This window comes from Labeo rohita, chromosome 25, assembly GCF_022985175.1.
Source record: "Labeo rohita strain BAU-BD-2019 chromosome 25, IGBB_LRoh.1.0, whole genome shotgun sequence".
NCBI classification, from domain to species: Eukaryota; Metazoa; Chordata; class Actinopteri; order Cypriniformes; family Cyprinidae; genus Labeo; species Labeo rohita.
Genome location: NC_066893.1, coordinates 313455 through 335275, shown reverse-complemented (window position 1 = coordinate 335275; position 21821 = coordinate 313455). Strand labels below are relative to the sequence as shown.

At 39.6% G+C, this 21821-nt stretch overlaps 7 protein-coding genes across 7 annotated transcripts; 6 read left to right on the top strand and 1 right to left on the bottom strand.

Moving 5' to 3' along the window:
• Window positions 1-8071: 8071 nt before the first annotated feature.
• Window positions 8072-8825, top strand: LOC127156582 (histone H1-like). The gene has a single exon (XM_051099531.1). The coding sequence runs from the start codon at window positions 8102-8104 to the stop codon at window positions 8723-8725; it is 624 nt and encodes a 207-aa protein (XP_050955488.1). The 5' UTR covers window positions 8072-8101; the 3' UTR covers window positions 8726-8825.
• A 333-nt stretch (window positions 8826-9158) lies between these two features.
• Window positions 9159-9798, top strand: LOC127156599 (histone H2A-like). Its single transcript, XM_051099551.1, has one exon. It carries the CDS (start codon window positions 9279-9281, stop codon window positions 9663-9665), a length of 387 nt encoding a protein of 128 aa, XP_050955508.1. The 5' UTR covers window positions 9159-9278; the 3' UTR covers window positions 9666-9798.
• A 377-nt stretch (window positions 9799-10175) lies between these two features.
• On the top strand, window positions 10176-11071 carry LOC127156590 (histone H3). The gene has a single exon (XM_051099541.1). It carries the CDS (start codon window positions 10196-10198, stop codon window positions 10604-10606), a length of 411 nt encoding a protein of 136 aa, XP_050955498.1. The 5' UTR covers window positions 10176-10195; the 3' UTR covers window positions 10607-11071.
• Window positions 11072-11510: 439 nt separating this feature from the next.
• On the top strand, window positions 11511-11900 carry LOC127156622 (histone H4). The gene has a single exon (XM_051099574.1). It carries the CDS (start codon window positions 11535-11537, stop codon window positions 11844-11846), a length of 312 nt encoding a protein of 103 aa, XP_050955531.1. The 5' UTR covers window positions 11511-11534; the 3' UTR covers window positions 11847-11900.
• Window positions 11901-12570: 670 nt separating this feature from the next.
• LOC127156613 (histone H2B-like) lies at window positions 12571-13656 on the top strand. Its single transcript, XM_051099566.1, has one exon. It carries the CDS (start codon window positions 12986-12988, stop codon window positions 13358-13360), a length of 375 nt encoding a protein of 124 aa, XP_050955523.1. The 5' UTR covers window positions 12571-12985; the 3' UTR covers window positions 13361-13656.
• Window positions 13657-18269: 4613 nt separating this feature from the next.
• On the bottom strand, window positions 18270-18701 carry LOC127156607 (histone H2A). The gene has a single exon (XM_051099559.1). The coding sequence runs from the start codon at window positions 18674-18676 to the stop codon at window positions 18290-18292; it is 387 nt and encodes a 128-aa protein (XP_050955516.1). The 5' UTR covers window positions 18677-18701; the 3' UTR covers window positions 18270-18289.
• Window positions 18702-20058: 1357 nt separating this feature from the next.
• Window positions 20059-20886, top strand: LOC127156617 (histone H2B-like). Its single transcript, XM_051099570.1, has one exon. It carries the CDS (start codon window positions 20489-20491, stop codon window positions 20861-20863), a length of 375 nt encoding a protein of 124 aa, XP_050955527.1. The 5' UTR covers window positions 20059-20488; the 3' UTR covers window positions 20864-20886.
• Window positions 20887-21821: the final 935 nt, after the last annotated feature.

Sequence of the window (21821 nt, the reverse complement as noted above, 5' to 3'; positions counted from 1 at the left end):
TGTTTAGAAGCAGATCTCTTAGAAGTGGTGAACACCTCACTTCTTCCTGGGACTTTTCCAAACTCCCTGAAAACTGCAGTGGTTAAGCCTCTTCTGAAAAAGAGCAATATTGATAACACCACACTGAGCAACTATAGACCAATATCAAATCTACCTTTTATAGGCAAGATTATTGAAAAGGTAGTTTTCAATCAGTTGAACAACTACTTAAACTCAAATGGATACCTGGACAATTTTCAATCTGGTTTCCGACAGCATCACAGTACAAAGACAGCGCTCGTTAAGATAATAAATGATATTCGCTTAAATTCTGATTCTGGCAAAATATCAGTGCTGGTACTACTAGATCTTAGTGCTGCGTTTGACACTGTCGATCATAACATTCTTCTAGAGAGACTGGAAAATTGGGTCGGGCTTTCTGGGATGGCTCTCAGTTGGTTCAGGTCATACTTAGAAGGGAGAGATTATTATGTGAGTATAGGAGAGCATCAATCTAAGTGGACATCCATGGCATGCGGAGTCCCTCAAGGCTCAATTCTAGTGCCGCACTTGTTTATTCTACTACCTTTTTTGTGAATTATTGTTTTATTATTGTTTTTATGATTATTCTACTTCCTTTTATGTAAAACACTCTGAATTACCTTTGTGTATGAAATGTGCTATATAAATAAACTTGCCTTGCCTTAAACAGGGTCAGAGTCGGGGCAGGTGGCAAGCAGAGTAAAAACACAAGGTAACAAAGGCAGAAAGCAAAGAATCACTAGAGATAACACTTAGTCTAAGAACATACACAGGGAAATCAAAAACAGGAGCAAATGTTAGACGTGGCAAAACAACACTTTGCGAATATTGAGAGTGCGGAAACAGTTTTCATAGGCTGGCTAAAGGGGTACCATCTAAGCAGGTGATCAGTCCCAGGCAAAGGGTGTATGGGAAATGAAGTCCGAATGGTGGCGATCGGAGGGAGCCACAGAGGCCTGATTTGTGACAAGTGTCTTATGTAATGTATTTTTGACACATTGCTTTTTTTTTTTTAGTGTTTTTAGTGCCAGTGTTTACTCTTAGTCTTTGATGCACAAGCTATTCAAACCTTCTAATGCACAACATGGGTCTTTTGAAATCTGTTTATTTCAGCATTTAAATATTCCCTGATCTATGAACTTCATGATCCACGAATATTCAACATATCTTTTTCAATATTTTACTTTTTCCTAGGTTTTTATTACTGCAAGCATGATAAAACAAAAGAATAAAGACATTTTGTTAAAACAATTATTTTAGCAGTTATGTAGACCAACACATTTAACACTTGAAATATATTTGTTTGCCACTTTGTCACACATAACATACACATATTACAGATAACTGATAACACTGAAATTAAACCATTTGTAGTGCAGCTGTAGTGAATTGTAGTGCGTGTCACAGAAAAAAGAAAATAAAACTGACAAAATAAAATCACACAGGTACAGCGCCATCTCAAATTGTAAACTCAGTGCTTTACATGCCTCACAAATGACAACTACAACAGGCTTGGTGCACTGAGAACACCAGCTGCTGACTTTTCGCCTTTGTAATATGGTTTTGAAGGTGGGGATTGACAAGCTCTTTGACCAACCGCTTGATGAATAGCAGTCGTGCATTGGTTACACCACCCATGTAAATTATGGTGTTGTGCAGTGAAGGTGGTGTAGGCCAGGGGTGACCAACATCGGTCCTGGAGAGCCACAGTGCAGCAGAGTTTTGTTTCAACCTTGTTAAACCTCACCTGCCTATAGCTTTAACCCTTAGACCTTGATTAGCTTGTTCAGGTGTGATTAGGGCTGGAGCTGAACTCTGCAGGACTGTGGCTCTCTGGTATAGGGACTGATAACATCCAGCAGATTGTACCATAACACCATAGGCCACCTCCGTGTTCTCAGTTTACATGAATAGGTGCAAACCATTTTTAGTCAATCTACTGGACTGAGTTTCCTCTTTAGAGGATTCACTAGTCTTTAGTGTCATTAAATGAGTCTTCTTCATAAAGGAGAGCTAGATTTATACCCACAACTCCAAACTGACTCTGGGGCACATAGACTAAGTCATCAGCTATGGAGTTATTTTGTGCCAATATTCATCAAACAAATCCAGAGTTTTGCAAATAAACACAATCTGCTTTGCAAAGAAAAACTCAGCTTTCAAACAAACGCAAAGGGATTTGCAAATACAAAACTCTATCTGAGAGAAAATGCAGTGGTATGGACAAATATATGTATTGTGTGTTACAACTGTGAGACTCAGTTGCCATTTTATGAGGAAACTTGAGGCTTTATGAGGCTTGATTTTCTCATAAATACCTGCAGGCAGATTTTCTCACAAATGCAATTGAGCAACTTCCTTTCCCAAAAACAGCAGATGGCACTGTCGGTCAATTTACGCTAGTCTCTTGAGACCCGTTTAACTTTTCAGGGAATACAGCAGACCAACATGAGTGGGGAACAGGTGAGTTTCTGTTTTACTGTATCTAAAATGAACCATTTAGATGTTTTAACAAAGCGACCCTATACTACAATGTCAATGAAATTCACAATAAGTGCTGTAAAGTTGTTTACGTGGTTGATCAGTTCAAAAATCAGTAGTGACATGGCTAAATATTTAACTACACAGTCTTTCCATATAAAAGCTGATCCATTCTCTGTACTTCTTTTCCTCTGATACAATTGTTCAACATTCTAAACAATGCAGGAGTATAGTAACAATATATCATGTCACAATATAAAATGCACATGTGTTGTTGATTGCGCCAGCTGCAACAATTAAAGCATTTTAAATTTTATTTTTACATGAGGTCAAGTAAGATTTATTGTCATACTGCTATATATGTTGAGACAGCCTACAGTTGAGAGAAATACAGTATAAAGTATAAGTATAAAACTACAAATAGACAACCTAGTAGGCTAATTTAATTATGCAAATAGGCTACTATAATCAAACTAGTGTACGTTCAGGTATATAAATGTACCAACATATAATCTAAACATTAATATTCGTTATGAAAATTAACCATGGTTTTACTAAATAAATACCATGGTATTTGTAGTAAAGCTGCCATTATAGAAATGGTAACCTGCAAAAAAAACAAGGTTACCACACCAACTTTAATTTTCAAAAGGGATATTGTAGTTTATTATTATATTTATGTTTACATATAGCATAGCCTTGTACATCATTTAAAACTAAAAGTGGCCTGTAAAGAGATATTTCATATTTCAACCAATATTTTACTCTGAATACAGATTTAAGTCTGACAATAGCCTGTTTGGAAAATCAAAGGCTACTGTCAGGAATTATATTAGTGGCTCTTCAAAATGCAAACATTCGTCATCTGAGTCACTCCGAGAAGAGTCCTTGCTGTCCAGAGTATGTATTCAACCGTGTAGGCATTTTAGTATTACAATATATTGTGACATGATACAGTATACTGTTATTATACTCCTGCGTTGTTTTGAATGTTGAACAACAGAGGATATGGAGAATGAATCCGTTTTTATAGGGAAACATCCTAGTTACATTTTTAGCCATGTCTCTACTGATTTTAGACATAATCAATCATGTTAACAACTTTACAGCACTTATTGTGAATTTCACTGACATTGTAGAATAGGGTCGCTTTGTGAAAACATCTAAATGGTTAATTATAACAAGACATAAACTTACCTGTTCCCCACTCATGTTGGTCTGCTGTATTCCCTGAAAGGTAAAAGGGTGTTTCGGGTCTCAGGAGACTAGCGTAAATTGACCGATAGCGCCATCTGCAGTTTTTGTGAAAGGAAGTTGTTCAGTTGCATTTTTGAGAAAATCAAGCCAAGTTTCCTCATAACACACAATACATGTTTGTCCATACCACTGCATTTTCTCTCAAATAGAGTTTTGTATTTGCAAATCACTTTGTGTTTGTTTGCAAAACACTGGATTAGTTTGATGAATATTGGGACAAAATTAACACCATAATCAGCATCAGATATTTCAGACTCTGAATTAGGACTAAGAACGGCCTGATCTTCCTGATTCCTGTCGTTCATGCAGCATCTCTAAAAACATTTCAGATGTTAATCTAGGCTAACTGAGACTTATCACTACGCTTACATATTATTGCTCTTTCGTTGATTCAGAATGCTTCTATTGTCATCATTTGTAAGTCGTTTGGATAAAAGTGTCTGCTAAAAAACTAAATGTAATCAAGAATGACTGGGACCAGCCGTACTAACACTCTTGATAAAGGAAATCAAAAGCACAAGAATATTTTCTCACGCACATCATGCAGTTGTTCAATAATATGCTTATTATATATTGATAAAGATGAAATATGGAGATAGAACATTTTTCACCTGACAGTGACGATATCTACTTGTATATAATAACGTTCTTATTCAACTTTTATTTTGTTGACCTAGCTAACATTAGCTAGCTAGAGTGTTTTGTCAACAACAAGCTAGCTAATATTGTTGGACATCTTAACTGTTCTCTTTTTTTCTCACTGATAATGGATTTCAAGGTTAAGTTAACCTTAACCTAACATTTAAATATTATATCCAGTTTTCTTCACAACATATAAAATACTTTTTGTTGTAAAATGTATAAAATATGACTTAAATGCAAACAATATACAAATACAGCTATTGAGGTGTGAAATATGGGGCAGGTGAATAGTTTTCTGCAGCAAATATGTTCCTACTGCAAAAATGTAGAAAATATCAAAGGTTCTATAGGTCTTTTTTTCACCCATGTGTGTAAAATTGATGTAGAGAATTTTCAATTCACATTGAAAAGTGGTTACTGTACATCGTCAAATGTAAGAAAATTGTGACCTCTATGCTGTCTCTTGCTTTATATGTCCACCCCACCCACAACTGCTAAAGAATTGCATTTATTTAGAAGTGGAAGGTTTTTCCCAGCACATCAAATGGGACGGTACTGGTGATGAGGAGCTTCAGAAGAACATCAGTGAACTCCAGTCAGATGAGATGTTATATATATATATATTTATATATATGTACTCTTTTGGACCATGAGGGTGAGTAAATGATGACACAATTGTCATTTTTGGGTGGGTGAACTATACCTTTAGTAATTTATTTCAGTAATTTTATCATTATTAATATGGACAAATGAAATGATTTCTTTAATGACATTATACTCTAAATAATAAGCTAAAACAGCTGGGACATTCTACCAGAAACATACATTTCTAGTTAAAAGATCTTGTGGGGAAAAATATCTTATTCTTAAATCTGAATGTTGAGTCATATGGAGGACATGTTAAAATATGAGAAACACATATTGTGCCATCTCGGCATGTTTTTATGACTGAATAAAATACATTTTTATACGCATTTCACCCCTAAAATGTCAGGCCCTGTCACAGACAAACTACCTTTGCATACAAGATTTTTTTGTAAAAGCATAGTAGTGGATAGATGCCCCCACCTTCATCAACACAGTTAAAGAGATTAATTTTTCAGATATATTTTCTCAAATAGTACATTTTTATATCATAATTTCCTGTGTGACGGGACTGAGGTTGCTGTGACAGGGCCTGACTTGATGCAGAAAAAGTTGTGTTTTGTGTTCTTTAAGTTTTGATAAGCATTCCTATTTTAAATTACTATTATAATTTTAATGTTAATGTAATATTAGACTATGGTAAATTTCAGCCAAGGACACAAGAGTAAGGACCTAATTCATTAGAATATAACCGACAACCGATATAGTCCAAAGATCTTTTTAATTCAATAAATGAATCTCATTTGATTTCAATATAAAACATATTTCATTTAAATGCAATCAACAGACATTTAACTGACTTGCACAAAGTAAAGCAGTGGTTCTCAACCTTTTTTGGGCCAGCGCAGGGGAGCACCAATAATCCTCTCTGCAGTCCGAACCGTACTCTGTAATCTTCTGGTGTCTGATTTTGTAGCTGAGCCAAACCGGACAGTTACTGATGTGCACAGACTCGATGACGACTGAGTAGAACTGTTCCTGTGGCAGGTTGAACTTCCTCAGCTGTTGAAGGAAGTACAACCTTTGTTGGGCCTTTTTTTGCAATGGAGTCGATGTGAGTGTCCCACTTCAGGTCCTGGGAGATGATGGACCCTAGGACCCAACTCTCAGCTGCACTAAATGGGGTCATCTAACTGCAACCTGTACGAATTGGAATAATTACAGTCATCATTACTCAAAGTTAATATAAATGACAATTATATCTATATGTATTAAAATATAATTATTACACAAAGTGCAACCCCAAAAGCAGTGCTACATACAAAATTAAAATTGGTGGATGACCATAAAAAGCTTTGAATTTACAGTGCAATGTCTATTTATTCAAATAATGTTTTACTATGGCATACGTTAAATACATATTATATGCAATAAAGGTAATAAAAAAGAACAGCCCCATTCATTTGTAAGGCCGTATCACAGGACCGTCAGGCCCTGTCACACGGAGACGTGACGGGGCCTGATGGTCTGCCATTTTTAACTGCCATTACTCAGCCTGCTAGCATGCTAGCATAAAAACCATTAACATGCAATCAAGGAATTTCTGTATCCTCGTTTGACATGTTTTGGATTTCAAACATTTTCATTATTTTCTGGGACGTTTTACAGTGACAGGGCCTGACCCTTTAGCTCGTCCTCCATACAAAAACAACATACAAAACATACAACATACAAAAACAAGATTAAAATCATACAATTCAATGACAGAACTCACCCTTGATCACTGTTAGCTTCACCTCGTCAAATTATGTCACGTCCCCTGAGTCGTACCCTTAAAGGCATATTGCAGACATTTAATGTTGAGTTTTAGGTAAAGGTGACAGGACAGGACAGTTGTAAAACAGTATGTATACTTTTATGTTTTTAATCAACTGATGTGAATGATACAGCAATTTGGCTGAGGACAAGGACAGGATTTGTAATTTTCAAGTGTTTTTAATAAAAATAAATAAATAAATGAATACATACAAAAAATACACATTTTGATCGGTGACCTCTGACACAATCATCACCTTGACAAAAATGGTCATAAAAATGAAATGAAAAAAAAAAAAAAAATTCTTAATATGGGAATGCTGATTCTCCTGCAAACTGTACTTTTGGTACGATCACATGTCATATTCCTGAACAACTCCTGCAAATACACCAATAGATAAAACATAGGCAATATCTTTTCCCTTCAAGAATGAGCTACAAGTGCATCACTAGAGAAAAAAACAACAACAAAAAGAAAAACACAAGAGCATGCATAATACACTGTCATATAATAATTAATGTTGCTAGAAACCCTAAAAGGTTCATAATCATAATCAGAAATGTTAAGCATACATAAGTGTTAGTGGATATATGAGGCCTGATGGTGACCTTCTTGGCCCAAGGCACAGTTTGTCTATGTGCATTTTGTCTGTACATACATAAAGCTATAACTATGAAGAAAGAAAGAAAGAAAGAAAGAAAGAAAGAAAGAAAGAAAGAAAGAAAGAAAGAAAGAAAGAAAGAAAGAAAGAAAGAAAGAACATGAGTCACAAACAAACTGGAAGCCTCCGGATGCTTGTGCTTCAAGTTGCCCAAAACAACAACTGTACTAAACACTGCACACGCCCTTCACTGATGCTCATTTGCTTAAATTGATTTTCAGACTATTTCTGAAATACACAGAGGGCGATTTTAATCTTGTGTCAACTTTCCCACGTAAACAAAGCTTAAGATTTACACGCGGCTTTGTTCCATAGCTGATATTCGCCTTGAGTTGAAGCCGATCGGGTCAAAAGAAATATTTCCTCGCCGCGTGTTTTAGTCTCCAAAGAAAGCCAAGAACCTCTGCTTGGTGTTCGCTTTGTTTTTACTGCCTCAAACTGTTTTAACACTCGAGTTTTGCCCTTAAATGTAGGAGAAGAAAACACAAGCGCCAGGGACTCGCGGAGGCGCGCAGACGCCGAGCGAGCGAGTTGAGTCTATAAGGTTCTCATGTGTTGTTTAAGAGCGCGGCGCTGCAAGAGCGACACTCATCATCGTTGAACTCAGCGTTTGAAAGACTGCAGATCCGTTAGGAAAAATGGCAGAAACCGCTCCAGCCCCGGCTGCTGCCGCCCCGCCGGCCAAAGCACCCAAGAAGAAGTCTGCTGCCAAGCCCAAGAAAGCAGGTCCTGGTGTTGGTGAGCTGATCGTCAAAGCCGTGTCCGCGTCCAAGGAGAGAAGTGGCGTGTCTCTCGCCGCCCTGAAGAAAGCTCTCGCTGCCGGCGGCTACGACGTGGAGAAGAACAACTCTCGCGTCAAGCTCGCCATCAAGAGCCTGGTGACTAAAGGCACTTTGGCGCAAGTCAAAGGGACCGGCGCTTCTGGCTCCTTCAAGCTCAACAAGAAGCAAAGCGAGATCAAGAAGAAACCGGCCAAGAAAGCGGCTCCTAAAGCGAAGAAGCCCGCGGCCAAGAAACCTGCTGCTGCCAAGAAGCCCAAGAGCGCAGCGGCGAAGAAGCCCGCTGCGAAGAAATCGCCCAAAAAGGCCAAGAAACCCGCCGCTGCAGCCGCTAAGAAGGCGACGAAGAGCCCCAAAAAGGCAAAGAAGCCAGCAGCGCCGAAGAAAGCAGCAAAGAGCCCGAAAAAGGCAAAGACTGCCAAACCCAAGGTGGCGAAGCCTAAAGCTGCCAAACCTAAAAAGGCAGCTCCCAAGAAGAAATAAGAAAACAGTTTGTTTCATTCCCCAACGGCTCTTTTCAGAGCCACCATATAACTCTAAAAAATGAGCAAAAGAAAGAACTGCAGTGCGAGTCCTAGCGGAAGTAAATTCGCGTGAGACTGTATGTGAGTTTATCTACTCCCAATGTTTTTACATGTTGACTGAGTTCACAAAAGCCAGAAGCCCATATAGGTTTATTCATAGGAACAGCGTTAATGGATCGTTGATCTAAATTGAAGTAGGTTACAAACAATGTTACTGCTTTTATTTGTTTGTTTATTTATTAACTTAACATACGCTCATCATTCATTATAAAGTCTCCCAGTGTTTTCTGTGTCATGCGGTGTACTTCAGCATGAAATGCAGCACAATCCGAATGCCAGCTGCGGAGGTGTGGCTTTGGCGGTGGGTGTTGGAGGGAAGATCAGTGATTGGTTTAAAATCTCACAAGGCTCTAAACCAATGGGCGGCTGGCACGCTCGTTTAAAAGCAGTACAGCGGGGCTTCTCGAGTTATAATTTCTGGTTTCGAAGCTTAGAAGTTCTTGCAAACGACGATGAGTGGCAGAGGCAAAACCGGTGGCAAAGCCAGAGCGAAGGCTAAGACTCGCTCGTCCAGGGCAGGGCTGCAGTTCCCCGTCGGCCGTGTTCACAGGCTTCTCCGCAAAGGCAACTATGCCGAGCGCGTTGGTGCTGGTGCTCCCGTTTACTTGGCTGCTGTGCTCGAGTATCTCACCGCTGAGATCTTGGAGTTGGCTGGGAACGCCGCAAGGGACAACAAGAAGACCCGTATCATCCCCCGTCACCTGCAGCTGGCGGTGCGCAACGATGAGGAGCTGAACAAACTTCTGGGCGGAGTGACCATCGCTCAGGGCGGTGTGCTGCCCAACATCCAGGCTGTTCTGTTGCCTAAGAAGACCGAGAAACCCGCCAAAACCAAATAAACGGGTTCAAGTCTGTTTCTGAAACCCAAAGGCTCTTTTAAGAGCCACCCATTTTATCTATTAGAGAGCACCTTTCGTTTACTTAGTTTCACTCGTTATGACGTACCGTTCGTTCTTTGAAGAAAGTAGGGAATTTTGGTAGTTATCTACCAAACATATTATTACTGCAGAGTGTGGGTAATTGCAAATACAATTAACAGTTGGATATTGTTTTACGTAACCATCTTAAACCAAAGAATAAGTGTCTCTTTAACCAGCAAATAAAATATTGCTACCAAATCTGTGAAGTGTGTGTGAAGTAATAAACGGAGCAAGGCGTTTTGGGCGGGAAACACAAACGGCCCCATTTGAAAACAGAAGCTGCGCAAGTCATTGGCTAGCAGTCATGCGCAGACGTCACATATCAGCCAATCACAAGCCTCTGTACCTTTATGACGACATGATCTCGTGGCCGTATTATGCTTTAAAAGCAGGCGCCTACAGTAAGACAGCATTTTCGACGTACGTAGAACGGAGAAAGAAGTGCAACGATGGCAAGAACCAAGCAGACGGCTCGTAAATCCACAGGTGGCAAAGCCCCGAGGAAGCAGCTCGCTACCAAAGCCGCCCGTAAGAGCGCTCCAGCCACCGGTGGCGTCAAGAAGCCCCACCGTTATAGGCCCGGGACCGTGGCTCTGCGAGAGATCCGCCGTTATCAGAAGTCCACCGAGCTGCTGATTCGCAAGTTGCCTTTCCAGCGTCTGGTCCGAGAAATCGCGCAGGATTTCAAGACGGATCTGCGCTTCCAGAGCTCCGCCGTTATGGCCCTGCAGGAGGCCAGCGAGGCTTACTTGGTCGGTCTGTTTGAGGACACCAACTTGTGCGCCATCCACGCCAAGAGAGTGACCATCATGCCCAAAGATATTCAGCTGGCCCGCCGTATTCGCGGGGAGCGCGCTTAAACCCGCCGCACTGTCACTGGCACTAAACCCCAAAGGCTCTTTTAAGAGCCACCAAAATCACACTGAAGGAGAGAGTTTTCACTCTGACGCGGGGTGTAAAACTGTTACGAAATAACAGTGTCTTACACCTTGAGAAATTTCGTCTGAGTTCCATTTTATGTACTTACTTAATGGATTTTAGCTTCCCATTACTACAGAAGGCACGGGCAAAATCAAACCGATGTTTAGCAGTATTAATTACTGTCTCGCAGTAACACGCACGTTTCCAAGTAAATGAAACAAGTGTGTATGTACAAATATCATACTTCTAATACACCTGTACATGTGTGTATAATTGAGCCGAGTGCGATTACATTGACGTTAAGCTAATAATTCATTATACATTGCCAAAACTACTTCCCTGCGTCATAAAAAAATGTTTCATGTGTAAGTAGAGGTAATTTGTCTATAGTAGGTGGTTATTTACAGGGGAATTGAGAACCACTGGTTTAATGTTTGATACGTCATCTGTAGTTCTCGGTTTACTTTGGTGCGCGTTCCTGCAGCTCAAATGGAGGAGCGCGGCTCTAGACAGCCATTATGATGATAATGATGAACTGCAAGTCGAAGCGTCTGCCAAATGCATACATGTAAATACATTATGTAGATGTGATCTTATAAATCTTCTTTGTGAAACTGACGTTTTAAAACTTCCGTTTATATATATATATATATATGTGTGTGTGTGTGTATATACACGAAACATACATGGTTAGATCAAGGTTTGGTGTTAAACCACGGTTATTGTCTGCTCTAACTAACGGGGAGGGGGGTGCGCGCCACGTGACGCAGGATTGGTTTCAGTCAGGTCCTGTAAGCAAATGTAAAAAGGCCTCCCTGATGCAGTTGTCACACATTCGTGTTCATCGCTCCCAAGAAGCATTTAGACATGTCTGGACGAGGCAAAGGCGGTAAAGGGCTCGGGAAAGGAGGCGCTAAGCGGCACCGTAAAGTTCTGCGTGATAACATCCAGGGTATCACCAAGCCCGCCATTCGTCGTCTCGCTCGCCGTGGCGGTGTCAAGCGTATCTCTGGTCTGATCTACGAGGAGACTCGTGGTGTGTTGAAGGTGTTTTTGGAGAACGTGATCCGCGATGCTGTTACGTACACTGAGCACGCCAAGAGAAAGACCGTCACCGCCATGGACGTTGTGTACGCTCTGAAACGACAGGGACGCACCCTTTACGGCTTTGGAGGTTAAACGCCTTCAATCAGGAGAAGAAACGGCAAACCCAACGGCTCTTTTAAGAGCCACCCACACTGTCATATAAAGAGTGAAAGTTTAAGTGGTTATGTTTATGTTTTAAAGTAAAGCTAACGAAGCTGTTCTGAATCGAGCTCCATATATAACCACCATCATCACCACCACCAACAACAACAACCAAAAAAAAATGGTTCGTGTGAGGCGCATAGAATGAGAGCATGTTTATTTTTGTGTTGGATGGTGTTTTCATTTGTTTGCTTGGCGTTTTCTCTTAAAAAGTTGAATGATTGACTAAATCGAGAAAGAACAGAAATCCGGTGCCAATTTAAGTTTTTAGTTTAATTTAGGTTAGAGCAGTAGCAAGACAGGAAAAAATAAATAAAAACCGGCCCCTTTGATGGAATGACCATTGTCAAGAAACGGCTAAAAACCCATCACTTCCATCTTTACTTAACCCTCTAACCCTAGCACTCTCTATTCTAATTATATTTTATCTATTTGTAAAATAGATAAAATATAATAAATATATAAAATATAATAATAATAATAATGATTAAAAAAAAGGCCTCTTACACCAACTTTCTCTGCTTTTTTTTCTATTCTGTACTGCGTTGGGCTAACTTGGCGTAGCACTTGTATATTATTGCTCTTTTTTTTATTTTTTACATTTTGATTGGTTCCATTGTTCTCATTTGTAAGTTGCTTCGGATAAAAGCTTCTAAATAACTAAATGTAAATGCATTAAAGTGTCTAAACGTCATTGCTCTCCTTTCTCCAAATTCTCCCAATGGGCCTATAAAGGGTTTAGAAATTACACTGTATAATATTCAAGACCCATTTGTTTTCTTGTAGAAATAACTAACAAAAAGAGCGGGAAATGAAACAGAGGAAAGGTATTCATGTCGGCAGATGTCAGTTGGAGCACGGAGCGGTGGGTGGGGCTATCAATTCATCGCCTGTGATTGGCTCTCGTTCCGCTCCTGATACTTCAAGTTGTCCAATCACATAGGAGTTCATGGGTTTGGTCTACGAAAACACACAATCAGAAGGTTCCGTGTGGCTTTGAAAATTAGCATAGCTTAGTCAATAAATGAGTCTGTCCGGAGCGTTCTAATTATTGACTCGTCAGCATCACTATGCCTGAACCAGCGAAGTCTGCGCCTAAGAAGGGCTCCAAGAAGGCTGTTACTAAGACCGCCGGAAAGGGTGGAAAGAAGCGCAAGAGGTCTAGGAAGGAGAGCTATGCTATCTACGTCTACAAAGTGTTGAAGCAGGTTCATCCTGATACTGGCATCTCTTCCAAAGCCATGGGAATTATGAACTCCTTCGTCAACGACATCTTTGAGCGTATCGCCGGTGAAGCTTCTCGTCTCGCTCACTACAACAAGCGCTCCACCATCACATCCAGAGAGATCCAGACCGCCGTGCGTCTGCTGCTGCCCGGTGAGCTGGCCAAACACGCCGTGTCTGAGGGCACAAAGGCCGTGACCAAGTACACCAGCTCCAAATAAAACTTCGCCCAAACTCTCCGCGACCCAAAGGCTCTTTTAAGAGCCACCCATTTTATCGCAGAAAGAGCGTTTATAACTTTGAACCGTTGTAACTGTTTTGTAACGTGATACAATAGTATTTAATTTGAATGTTGGTTTCAAACTTGCTGCTTGTAACGGCTGTTTTGTGTTCGTTTCTTTTTGTTCTTGTTTTGTTTTTTGACTGACACCCATTATGTTAGGCTAGTTTGCGGAAGTTTTAAACCCGTAGCATATCACCATCTGTAAATAAAACGTTAATATGGTTTCGATGTAAACTCTTGTCTGAGCTCCTTAACACTATGGAATTGCCATATGGTAACAATGAACTTCTCATGTCTTTGTTTTTCTGGGTAAAAAAACGAAACAAAATATATTGCACTTTGTCCATAGTTACAATTTGACTAGCCAGAGATGTCTGCAATTATAATTGGACTAGTAAGAAATCTCTCTAAATACTTGATGACTAGTCAAAACTCCATTTAAGATACCTGTAGTAACATCATAGATATCTTCAGTAGACACACAATATATATATACGGAAAGGTAGTTAGAGATCTCTAATTCAGTTTCAACTAGTCGCAGTTATATTTGAGGATAAATGAATTGTACCTGCACCTGTCTCCTGCTAGAGCTAACTGCTAACAACAGTAGTCTGCTTTTGTTGTCCCTGAGAGAAAAGCTACTTGGATGAATAACTTGAGGGGTTATTAAATAATATCTGGATGCAAAAGTGTCCTGCACCGTGTGAACTTAAATCGATGCCGCAAAATGGACAAACTGGAGTGTAATGTTGAGTAAAGAGAACTGCAAACTGCTGGTCTGAATTTATTTATTATATATTTGGAAAAGATGTGAAGAGCAAAACATGAGACCAAAAACATGAAAAATAGTACAAAAACTGAATAAATAAATTAAAATAAAATAAAATAAAAACAAGTGATGGACAAGAATAATGCTTAGAATCAATACAGACAAAAAAAAAAAAAAAAAAAAAAAAACGTTAATGTTTCAAGCCAATAAAAGGCTAACTGGCATTAACATGCACTGATGATATTGATGAGTACATTACAATGTGTGTAGATTGAGCTTTCTCTGCATATGTTCTTATGTCACTTTTACACGTGCACCAGCTTTAAAAGGGAGCCATTATTGCTTTTTCACTTTTTGAATTTTAGTCGGTGTGTGGTGTGTGCCTTTGGGCATATTTTTTTTTCTTTTTTAAAAAAAAAAATCTCTTTTCAAGAACTACAACGAACGGCTCCTTTGGACTACAGCGTTTGTTTTCCGCATGCAGTGATGTCACAATGCGGCCCATTGGAATATCTTTAAATTAAATCCCGCCCACAGAAACTGTTGGGGGGAGGGTAAGGACGAGGTGGGGGATTAGCCTAACTTTAGCGATGAAGCGCGGAGAGACGCTACAACGAGCCGCAGCGCGGCGGGTGTAAACACAAGCATTGACTAGTGTGGCCCGCTTCCGAGCAGTAAGGCGCCGCAGACGCGTGCAGTACAGGGGGTCGAAACACATGCCGAAGCCGCGATCTACACCGGTTGCCGCGTCGGAGCCGCAACGCGCCGCAGATGTGCGCAGCGTGTGGTAAGAGATTTATTCATCATACAGTGTAGATAGCTTCACTTATAATGCGAGTGTTTTTAAAATGCATAAACTTGCACTAGACTAGGCTAGGCTAATCAGTGATGATGTTCTTTGATAATGTTAAGCTGGTTTTAGCCTTATGCTGGAGCTGGTTTCTGGTTTAAAGTAAATCATTAAATTAATAATATCTTGAATTGGCAGTCTCGCAGGGTGAGGATAGGACCCAACACTACTGTAGCGTATTATTTACTCATCCTCCATGCATCCTAGGTGTATATGACTTCCTTCTTTCAGACGAATGCAGTCGGAGTTATATGAAAATTATCCTGCCACTCCCAAGCTTTAGGGTGTTTGTCTTGATCAGTCCAAAACAAGTCCAAAAGTGTGCATCCATCCATAATGGAAGTGCCTCACACGGCTCTGGTCAATAAAGGCCTCCTGTAGTGTATCGATGCGTTTTCTTTTTTTTCTTTTTTTAAAGAAAAATATCCAGAATTAAAACGTAACAATCACTTTCATCTAGCTTGCGTGAACAGTTGTACACGGAACTTGCATCTTTGACAAGAGGCGTGGCGGTACTGAAACACCGTCTAAGCTGTTCGCCAGTCACAACGCCGTGGGACAGCTAACCAATCACAACACATTTCGTTTTTCAGAAGGCGGGCCTTCATTAAACCCAGAACTTAATCAAGCCATTTGTGCCAAGCTGGGAGAAATGTACTGTAACGATCTAAATCATGTGAAAAACAAAGCGTTTTTCGAACCACCAAGCATGAAAGCATGTTCTAGTACACCCCCAAAACAAAATCAAGACTTTGTAAAAGAGCGTAATAGGACACCTTCAACATGAACCAACTTTATTATACAATTTTTTGACAAAATGGCGGAAGACAACTGTTTCCAAGGTAGGATTGGTTCATAAAATGTTTAAGGTGTGGCTTAACAAAGGTCTATTTGCATGCACATTTCAGATAGGAATTTTGACTCGTGACATTGTTAATTCCAGATATCTACACTGAATTTCATCTTAGTCACATTTTAGTCACAAAGACAAATGCACATATCTCCAAAGAAAGATCTTCCTGTCAAAAATCAGACTGAGATATCCATAATTAAATTGCTGATGTCTTTAGATGAGTTTTGACTAAGAAGAATTCCAGTTCAAGATATCTAATATTTAGATTAGCCAAAAATTAAAATTCAAGATATCTACTCTCGTAATTTGACTAGTAATAAATTACCTTCAGATATCTAATAATGTATTTTTTTAAATGTTTTATTTAATGTATTTAATATATTTTGGATTTATTTATTTATTTAATCATGAATTAAAGATAATCTTAAATTTGATTATGACTAGTCAAACATCAGAGATATCTCAAATTGTAATTTATTTTTAGTGGTGATTCAGTTAGCGATATCTCTAGTTTGATTATCACTACTAAAACTTTAATTTGCGGTACCAGAATTATGCCTGCTGGAAAGTATTTTCCAGTGGAAGTCAATGGCAGAATATGGCTAGTCATAATAGCACTGTAGATATCTTGAATGTATATTATGACTAGTCAAAATTGTAGATTGTAGATATGCATACTCTCTATACTTCAGCTTACACAGTCATAAAAAAAAACTTTGCTTATACTGTCTAACTCGTTTGACATGTACAATGACAATGTCAACAGCCAAATCAAGAGAAAACATGAAAATAAACACGCAAGACCTTTGTGTGTGTGTTTTTTGATGTTGTTGTTTGTTTGTTTTGTTATGACGTGTTGTCACTAATAAACGTCATGCTCAACACTCCAGTCCAGTAGGTGACGGAAATGCACCTCTTAAGCGGGTTTGCCAACCGCCGTTAAAAAGAAAAGAAGAACAAGACATTATAATGTCTGATATGAAAACAACTGTTTAAAAAAATAAAAAATAAAATGTTCTTAATATATTTTTAAAAATCCAAACTGATCACACCTGTAACACCACTAGTCATTCTTTCAAACCTGATCTCAGGCTTTCATTACAATTACACATATTTTCATCCACTCAATCATTATTTTAAAACATAAGATTATTGTAATATATATTGAGAACATTTGATTTAATCACCGAAACCTAACACTGTGACCTTCTTTCAGTTTAGTACTTTTGACAATCAGTTCATCCTAGAGCAAACAATGCAAGACACTTCAGACGAATGGTGAGTTATAGTAATGTCTTTACCATGGTAATGTCTCTATATACAGTATCATATGGCATAATGTAATGTAAAACGTTGATGTCGTTTGATGTCATCTGTCTCCTTTCATCTGATCTTTGATCAATTCCTATTAATATTCTATCCCCTTATACACCCTACTCTTATGAAAAACTAAATGTGAATGAAACATTTATATAGATAAAACTATTTTGTGTAGCAAAGAGGACACTTTGTGATGTGTGTATTGTGTCAAGACAATCGAAACTATCCTTCATCTTGTTTTAGTCCCATACGGGGGAATAAAACATTTAAAGGAGGCCGATTACACGCAGGTTTCAAGATTTGGGCGGACAAGGGATAGCAGATTTCTATGTTAACAATACTGTTAACAATTATGTCATTTGAGAAAACAGTTAAAACATACAAGATTCCTACAAAACATTTATTTTAATATTTACAAATAAGAGATTTTATCCTCAAATCACAAAACAATTCCCTCGATATGCCATCAAGGGAGTCTTCAAATTATAAATTAGAAGCTTGGAGATTGGATCTTAAGGAGGATATTCAGATGGAGGACCGGATGGAAGCATGCAAGGAACCTCAATCACTAACAGTGAACACACGTCTGAAACTGCTACAATATAAGTGGTTGATGAGGATTTATACGACTCCAGTTGTATTGCATAAATATAATGAAAATATCCCAGACACTCGCTTAAGATGCAGTGACTTTAAAGGAACACTATATCACTATATGGGAGTGTGAAGAAGTTCTGAAGTTTTGGAAGGGTGTGAAAGGAATGACAGAAAAGATCCTTGATGTTAACATACCACTGTCACCTTTAATCTTATTTCATTCATAATCCTAAAGACATCAAGTTAAAAAGACAAAGTATATATTTACAAATATATGTATTCTTCAAGCAAACTACGCTGAAACGTTTGATGATCCGTAATGATATTTGTACTGAGTTTTGAAAATTGAGCAGTTGTTTAAAATGGCACCAAAGCAAATGAACAATTAACTGCAGATTAACTCAAATCGCCCTTTAAGAAAAAGTGGGTGGCTCTTAAAAGAGCCTTTGTGAGACGTAACTAACCAAACTAAAACTTCTTATTTGGTCTTGGCGGGCTTGTCGGTCTTCTTAGGCAGCAACACAGCCTGGATGTTGGGCAGCACACCGCCCTGAGCGATGGTCACTCCGCCCAGGAGTTTGTTCAACTCCTCGTCGTTGCGCACCGCCAGCTGCAGGTGACGGGGGATGATACGGGTCTTCTTGTTGTCCCTTGCGGCGTTCCCAGCCAACTCCAAGATTTCAGCGGTGAGATACTCGAGTACAGCGGCCAAATAAACTGGAGCACCGGCGCCGACGCGCTCGGCATAATTGCCTTTACGCAGAAGCCTGTGAACACGGCCGACGGGAAACTGCAACCCCGCCCTGGATGAGCGGGTCTTAGCCTTTGCTCTGGCTTTGCCTCCGGTTTTGCCTCTTCCGCTCATCTTCAAGTGTTTCAACTAACAGCTTTCAGCCGCTAAAGTAGTAATAATAACGTTGCAGTTTGACAATCAGCTTTTAAGAGAGCGTGCTCCACGTCTATTGGCTAGAGTCGATCACAGATGAAAACCAATCACCGCACGTCCCTCCAAATTTCAAACCCTTCCTCTTTCTGCCTCTCTTTGTTGTATTGTAATTTATTGTTCATGTAAAGAAACGTGTTTACTTTTAATACAATATCAATAACTATTAAGATTCAAAATAAATAAACAAATACTTACACGATAAATAAGAATAATATAAAATGAGTGTGTATAAAGGTGAATGTGTTTAGTCGTTTACGGGAAACACCATTTACACCAGTGAAACTGAGTTAGTAAGACTTTTCATTTCATATTACATTTTATGTTTCGTTTTCTTTTCATATGAAATTAGCTATAAATAGTCAAACCTGTCTGTCACATGACAGATCGTTGTCTAAGAAATTATATTCATATTTTGTTGATTCAATGTGCTGTTACTGCAACTTCTAGCAAAGCTGGAAAGATACATCTCTTTGGCAAGATATTGACAGACCATACTCTGGATGTAAATGAATGAATCTGTATAGGGGGAAAAAAAATAAATAAATAAATAAATACAATAAAAAAACGTATGATTTGAGGTCAGAGTTGTGAACTGTCACGCTAAAAAAAAAGTGTAATAAAAGCTTTAATAAATGTTCCCAGATTCAGCAGAACTGTGGTGAAGCAGGCCTCCGCTCCAGCCTACTGGAGTGACATCATTGTGATGTTGCACGGCACAGCCTTTACATGTTTCAACTCGGTCCTCTGAGCAGCTGTAAAGCTCTTCCTCCATCCTCCGAAAGTTTAGAGTTTGGCTTTTGTGAGGCTGAGCGTAATCAACTGCAATAATGTCTGGAAGAGGCAAAGGCGGTAAAGGACTCGGGAAGGGAGGCGCTAAGCGTCATCGCAAAGTTTTGCGTGATAACATCCAAGGAATCACCAAGCCCGCCATCCGTCGCCTCGCTCGCCGTGGTGGTGTCAAGCGTATCTCTGGTCTGATCTACGAGGAGACGCGCGGTGTACTGAAGGTGTTCTTGGAGAACGTGATCCGCGATGCCGTTACCTACACTGAGCACGCCAAGAGAAAGACCGTCACCGCTATGGACGTCGTGTACGCTTTGAAGCGCCAGGGACGCACTCTTTACGGCTTTGGAGGTTAAACGAGTTCAACTCAAACGTAAAAACAACGGCTCTTTTAAGAGCCACCCACTTTTTTCCATAACAGAGTTTTTCAATATAGTTTGTTTTTAAAACCATTCAATACAAGAGTGTGCCGTTAAAATCTTGATGCGTTTGATCTAAGCTCGAAGCTGTAACCGGACTCTTTCAGAAACACATGAAGTTTTAGGGGGTCTTCGTTAAGTAATGAACATTTTGTGTTACAGCGTCAATTTGATGGTAACCATCTAATGACTTTAATAGAGTTAAGAAATCACATTCGTGCAGTTCTTTAATATGTGTAAAATGACGTATCAATATACAGCCAGAACTTAATTTCGCGCGGGAAAACGAGACAAAGAACCTGAAATGTGTGCAAGAAGTTACTCACGGGCGGGGGCGATAGGAGGGACTAAACTGTCGAGGCATACGATTGGCTGATGTGCCCGCAAGCCAGTCGTCATTTTGACCAATGAAATAAGTCTCACACGTTCTTTTCACGAATAAGCCCTTTTAGATTAGCATATGCCCGAATAAATACCCAGCGCACGTCTCAGTCCATATAGTGTTTTGTGACGAGGAACATAGAGCAACATGCCCGAGCCAGCTAAATCTGCTCCCAAGAAGGGCTCCAAGAAAGCGGTCACTAAGACCGCCGGAAAAGGAGGAAAGAAGCGCAAGAGATCCAGGAAGGAGAGCTACGCTATCTACGTCTACAAAGTACTGAAACAGGTTCACCCCGATACTGGCATCTCCTCGAAGGCGATGGGAATCATGAATTCTTTCGTCAATGACATCTTCGAGCGCATCGCCGGTGAAGCGTCTCGTCTCGCTCACTACAACAAGCGCTCCACCATCACATCTAGAGAGATCCAGACCGCCGTGCGTCTGCTGCTGCCCGGTGAGCTGGCCAAACACGCCGTGTCGGAGGGCACAAAGGCCGTGACCAAATATACTAGCTCGAAGTAAAGCGTCAACTGACTTGATCTACCACAAGGGCTCTTTTAAGAGCCACCCATATTCTCTTTTCAAGGGCTTTCCGTGTTAAAATGTGTGGGTAGCCCGATTTTAGCGTGTTTGCGCATGTGATGACTGGCCATGATGAATCTGAAATATTTGAGAAGATTAAAAACGTGAGGCGAAATGCTGTTATTTCTTAACTTACGCGTTCTGTAAAAATCATTGACCCCAAGCTACAAGTTGAGGGGTGAGAGCCAGAGGACTATAATTCTGAACCATTTTGGGATTGTTAGTAAGAAGCCGAAAGACTTAACACTGAGCATACTAAGGGTATAACTGCACTTTGCTCTTTTAGCATTGAGAAACGTATGGTGGGTAAAGCCTGTGGATAGCATATGTAAGCCTGGTAAGTCAACCGTGAGGAAAAAAAAGAAACACTTTTTTAGACTGCCAAAAATCTATTATTGATCTTATTTTGTGACAAAGAGCTGGATGATGCTGGAAAAAAAAAAAAAAAAATATATATATATATATATTAAAATACACAGAATTCAAGTGAGGTGCAGGAGCTAGTAACTTACATTCTAATGGTTTATGTCATCCTATAGGGACTCAAGAGAAAGAATGCAGAAAACAGACAGACAGTCATAGACAAAGGAGATCACTGAGGGAAGGATATAAGAAAAGCAGTGAGCCAGGTTCAAGACATTGACAAGTGGCTGTGCTACACAAAAGAGGATCCAGAAGGTATTCAGTTCAAATATGAACTGACCAGGCATTTAAAATGTTTGAAGCTGGAAAGTGTCATAAACTTTATTTAGAACTGCTACTTGTGCACAATGCACATTTCTTTATATTAAGCCTAACTTGTATTTTAATGTTACTATTGAGGAGGATTGTATGATCTTTGAATAATGTTGGTTTTTATATGCAAGATATATAAAGTGTACCTGAAGTATGCTTGCAC

Excerpts from the sequence above, each read along its gene's own strand:
- LOC127156582 (XM_051099531.1), top strand. The coding sequence starts at position 8,102 with ATGGCAGAAACCGCTCCAGCCCCGGCTGCTGCCGCCCCGCCGGCCAAA.
- LOC127156599 (XM_051099551.1), top strand. The coding sequence starts at position 9,279 with ATGAGTGGCAGAGGCAAAACCGGTGGCAAAGCCAGAGCGAAGGCTAAG.
- LOC127156590 (XM_051099541.1), top strand. The coding sequence starts at position 10,196 with ATGGCAAGAACCAAGCAGACGGCTCGTAAATCCACAGGTGGCAAAGCC.
- LOC127156622 (XM_051099574.1), top strand. The coding sequence starts at position 11,535 with ATGTCTGGACGAGGCAAAGGCGGTAAAGGGCTCGGGAAAGGAGGCGCT.
- LOC127156613 (XM_051099566.1), top strand. The coding sequence starts at position 12,986 with ATGCCTGAACCAGCGAAGTCTGCGCCTAAGAAGGGCTCCAAGAAGGCT.
- LOC127156607 (XM_051099559.1), bottom strand. The coding sequence starts at position 18,676 with ATGAGCGGAAGAGGCAAAACCGGAGGCAAAGCCAGAGCAAAGGCTAAG.
- LOC127156617 (XM_051099570.1), top strand. The coding sequence starts at position 20,489 with ATGCCCGAGCCAGCTAAATCTGCTCCCAAGAAGGGCTCCAAGAAAGCG.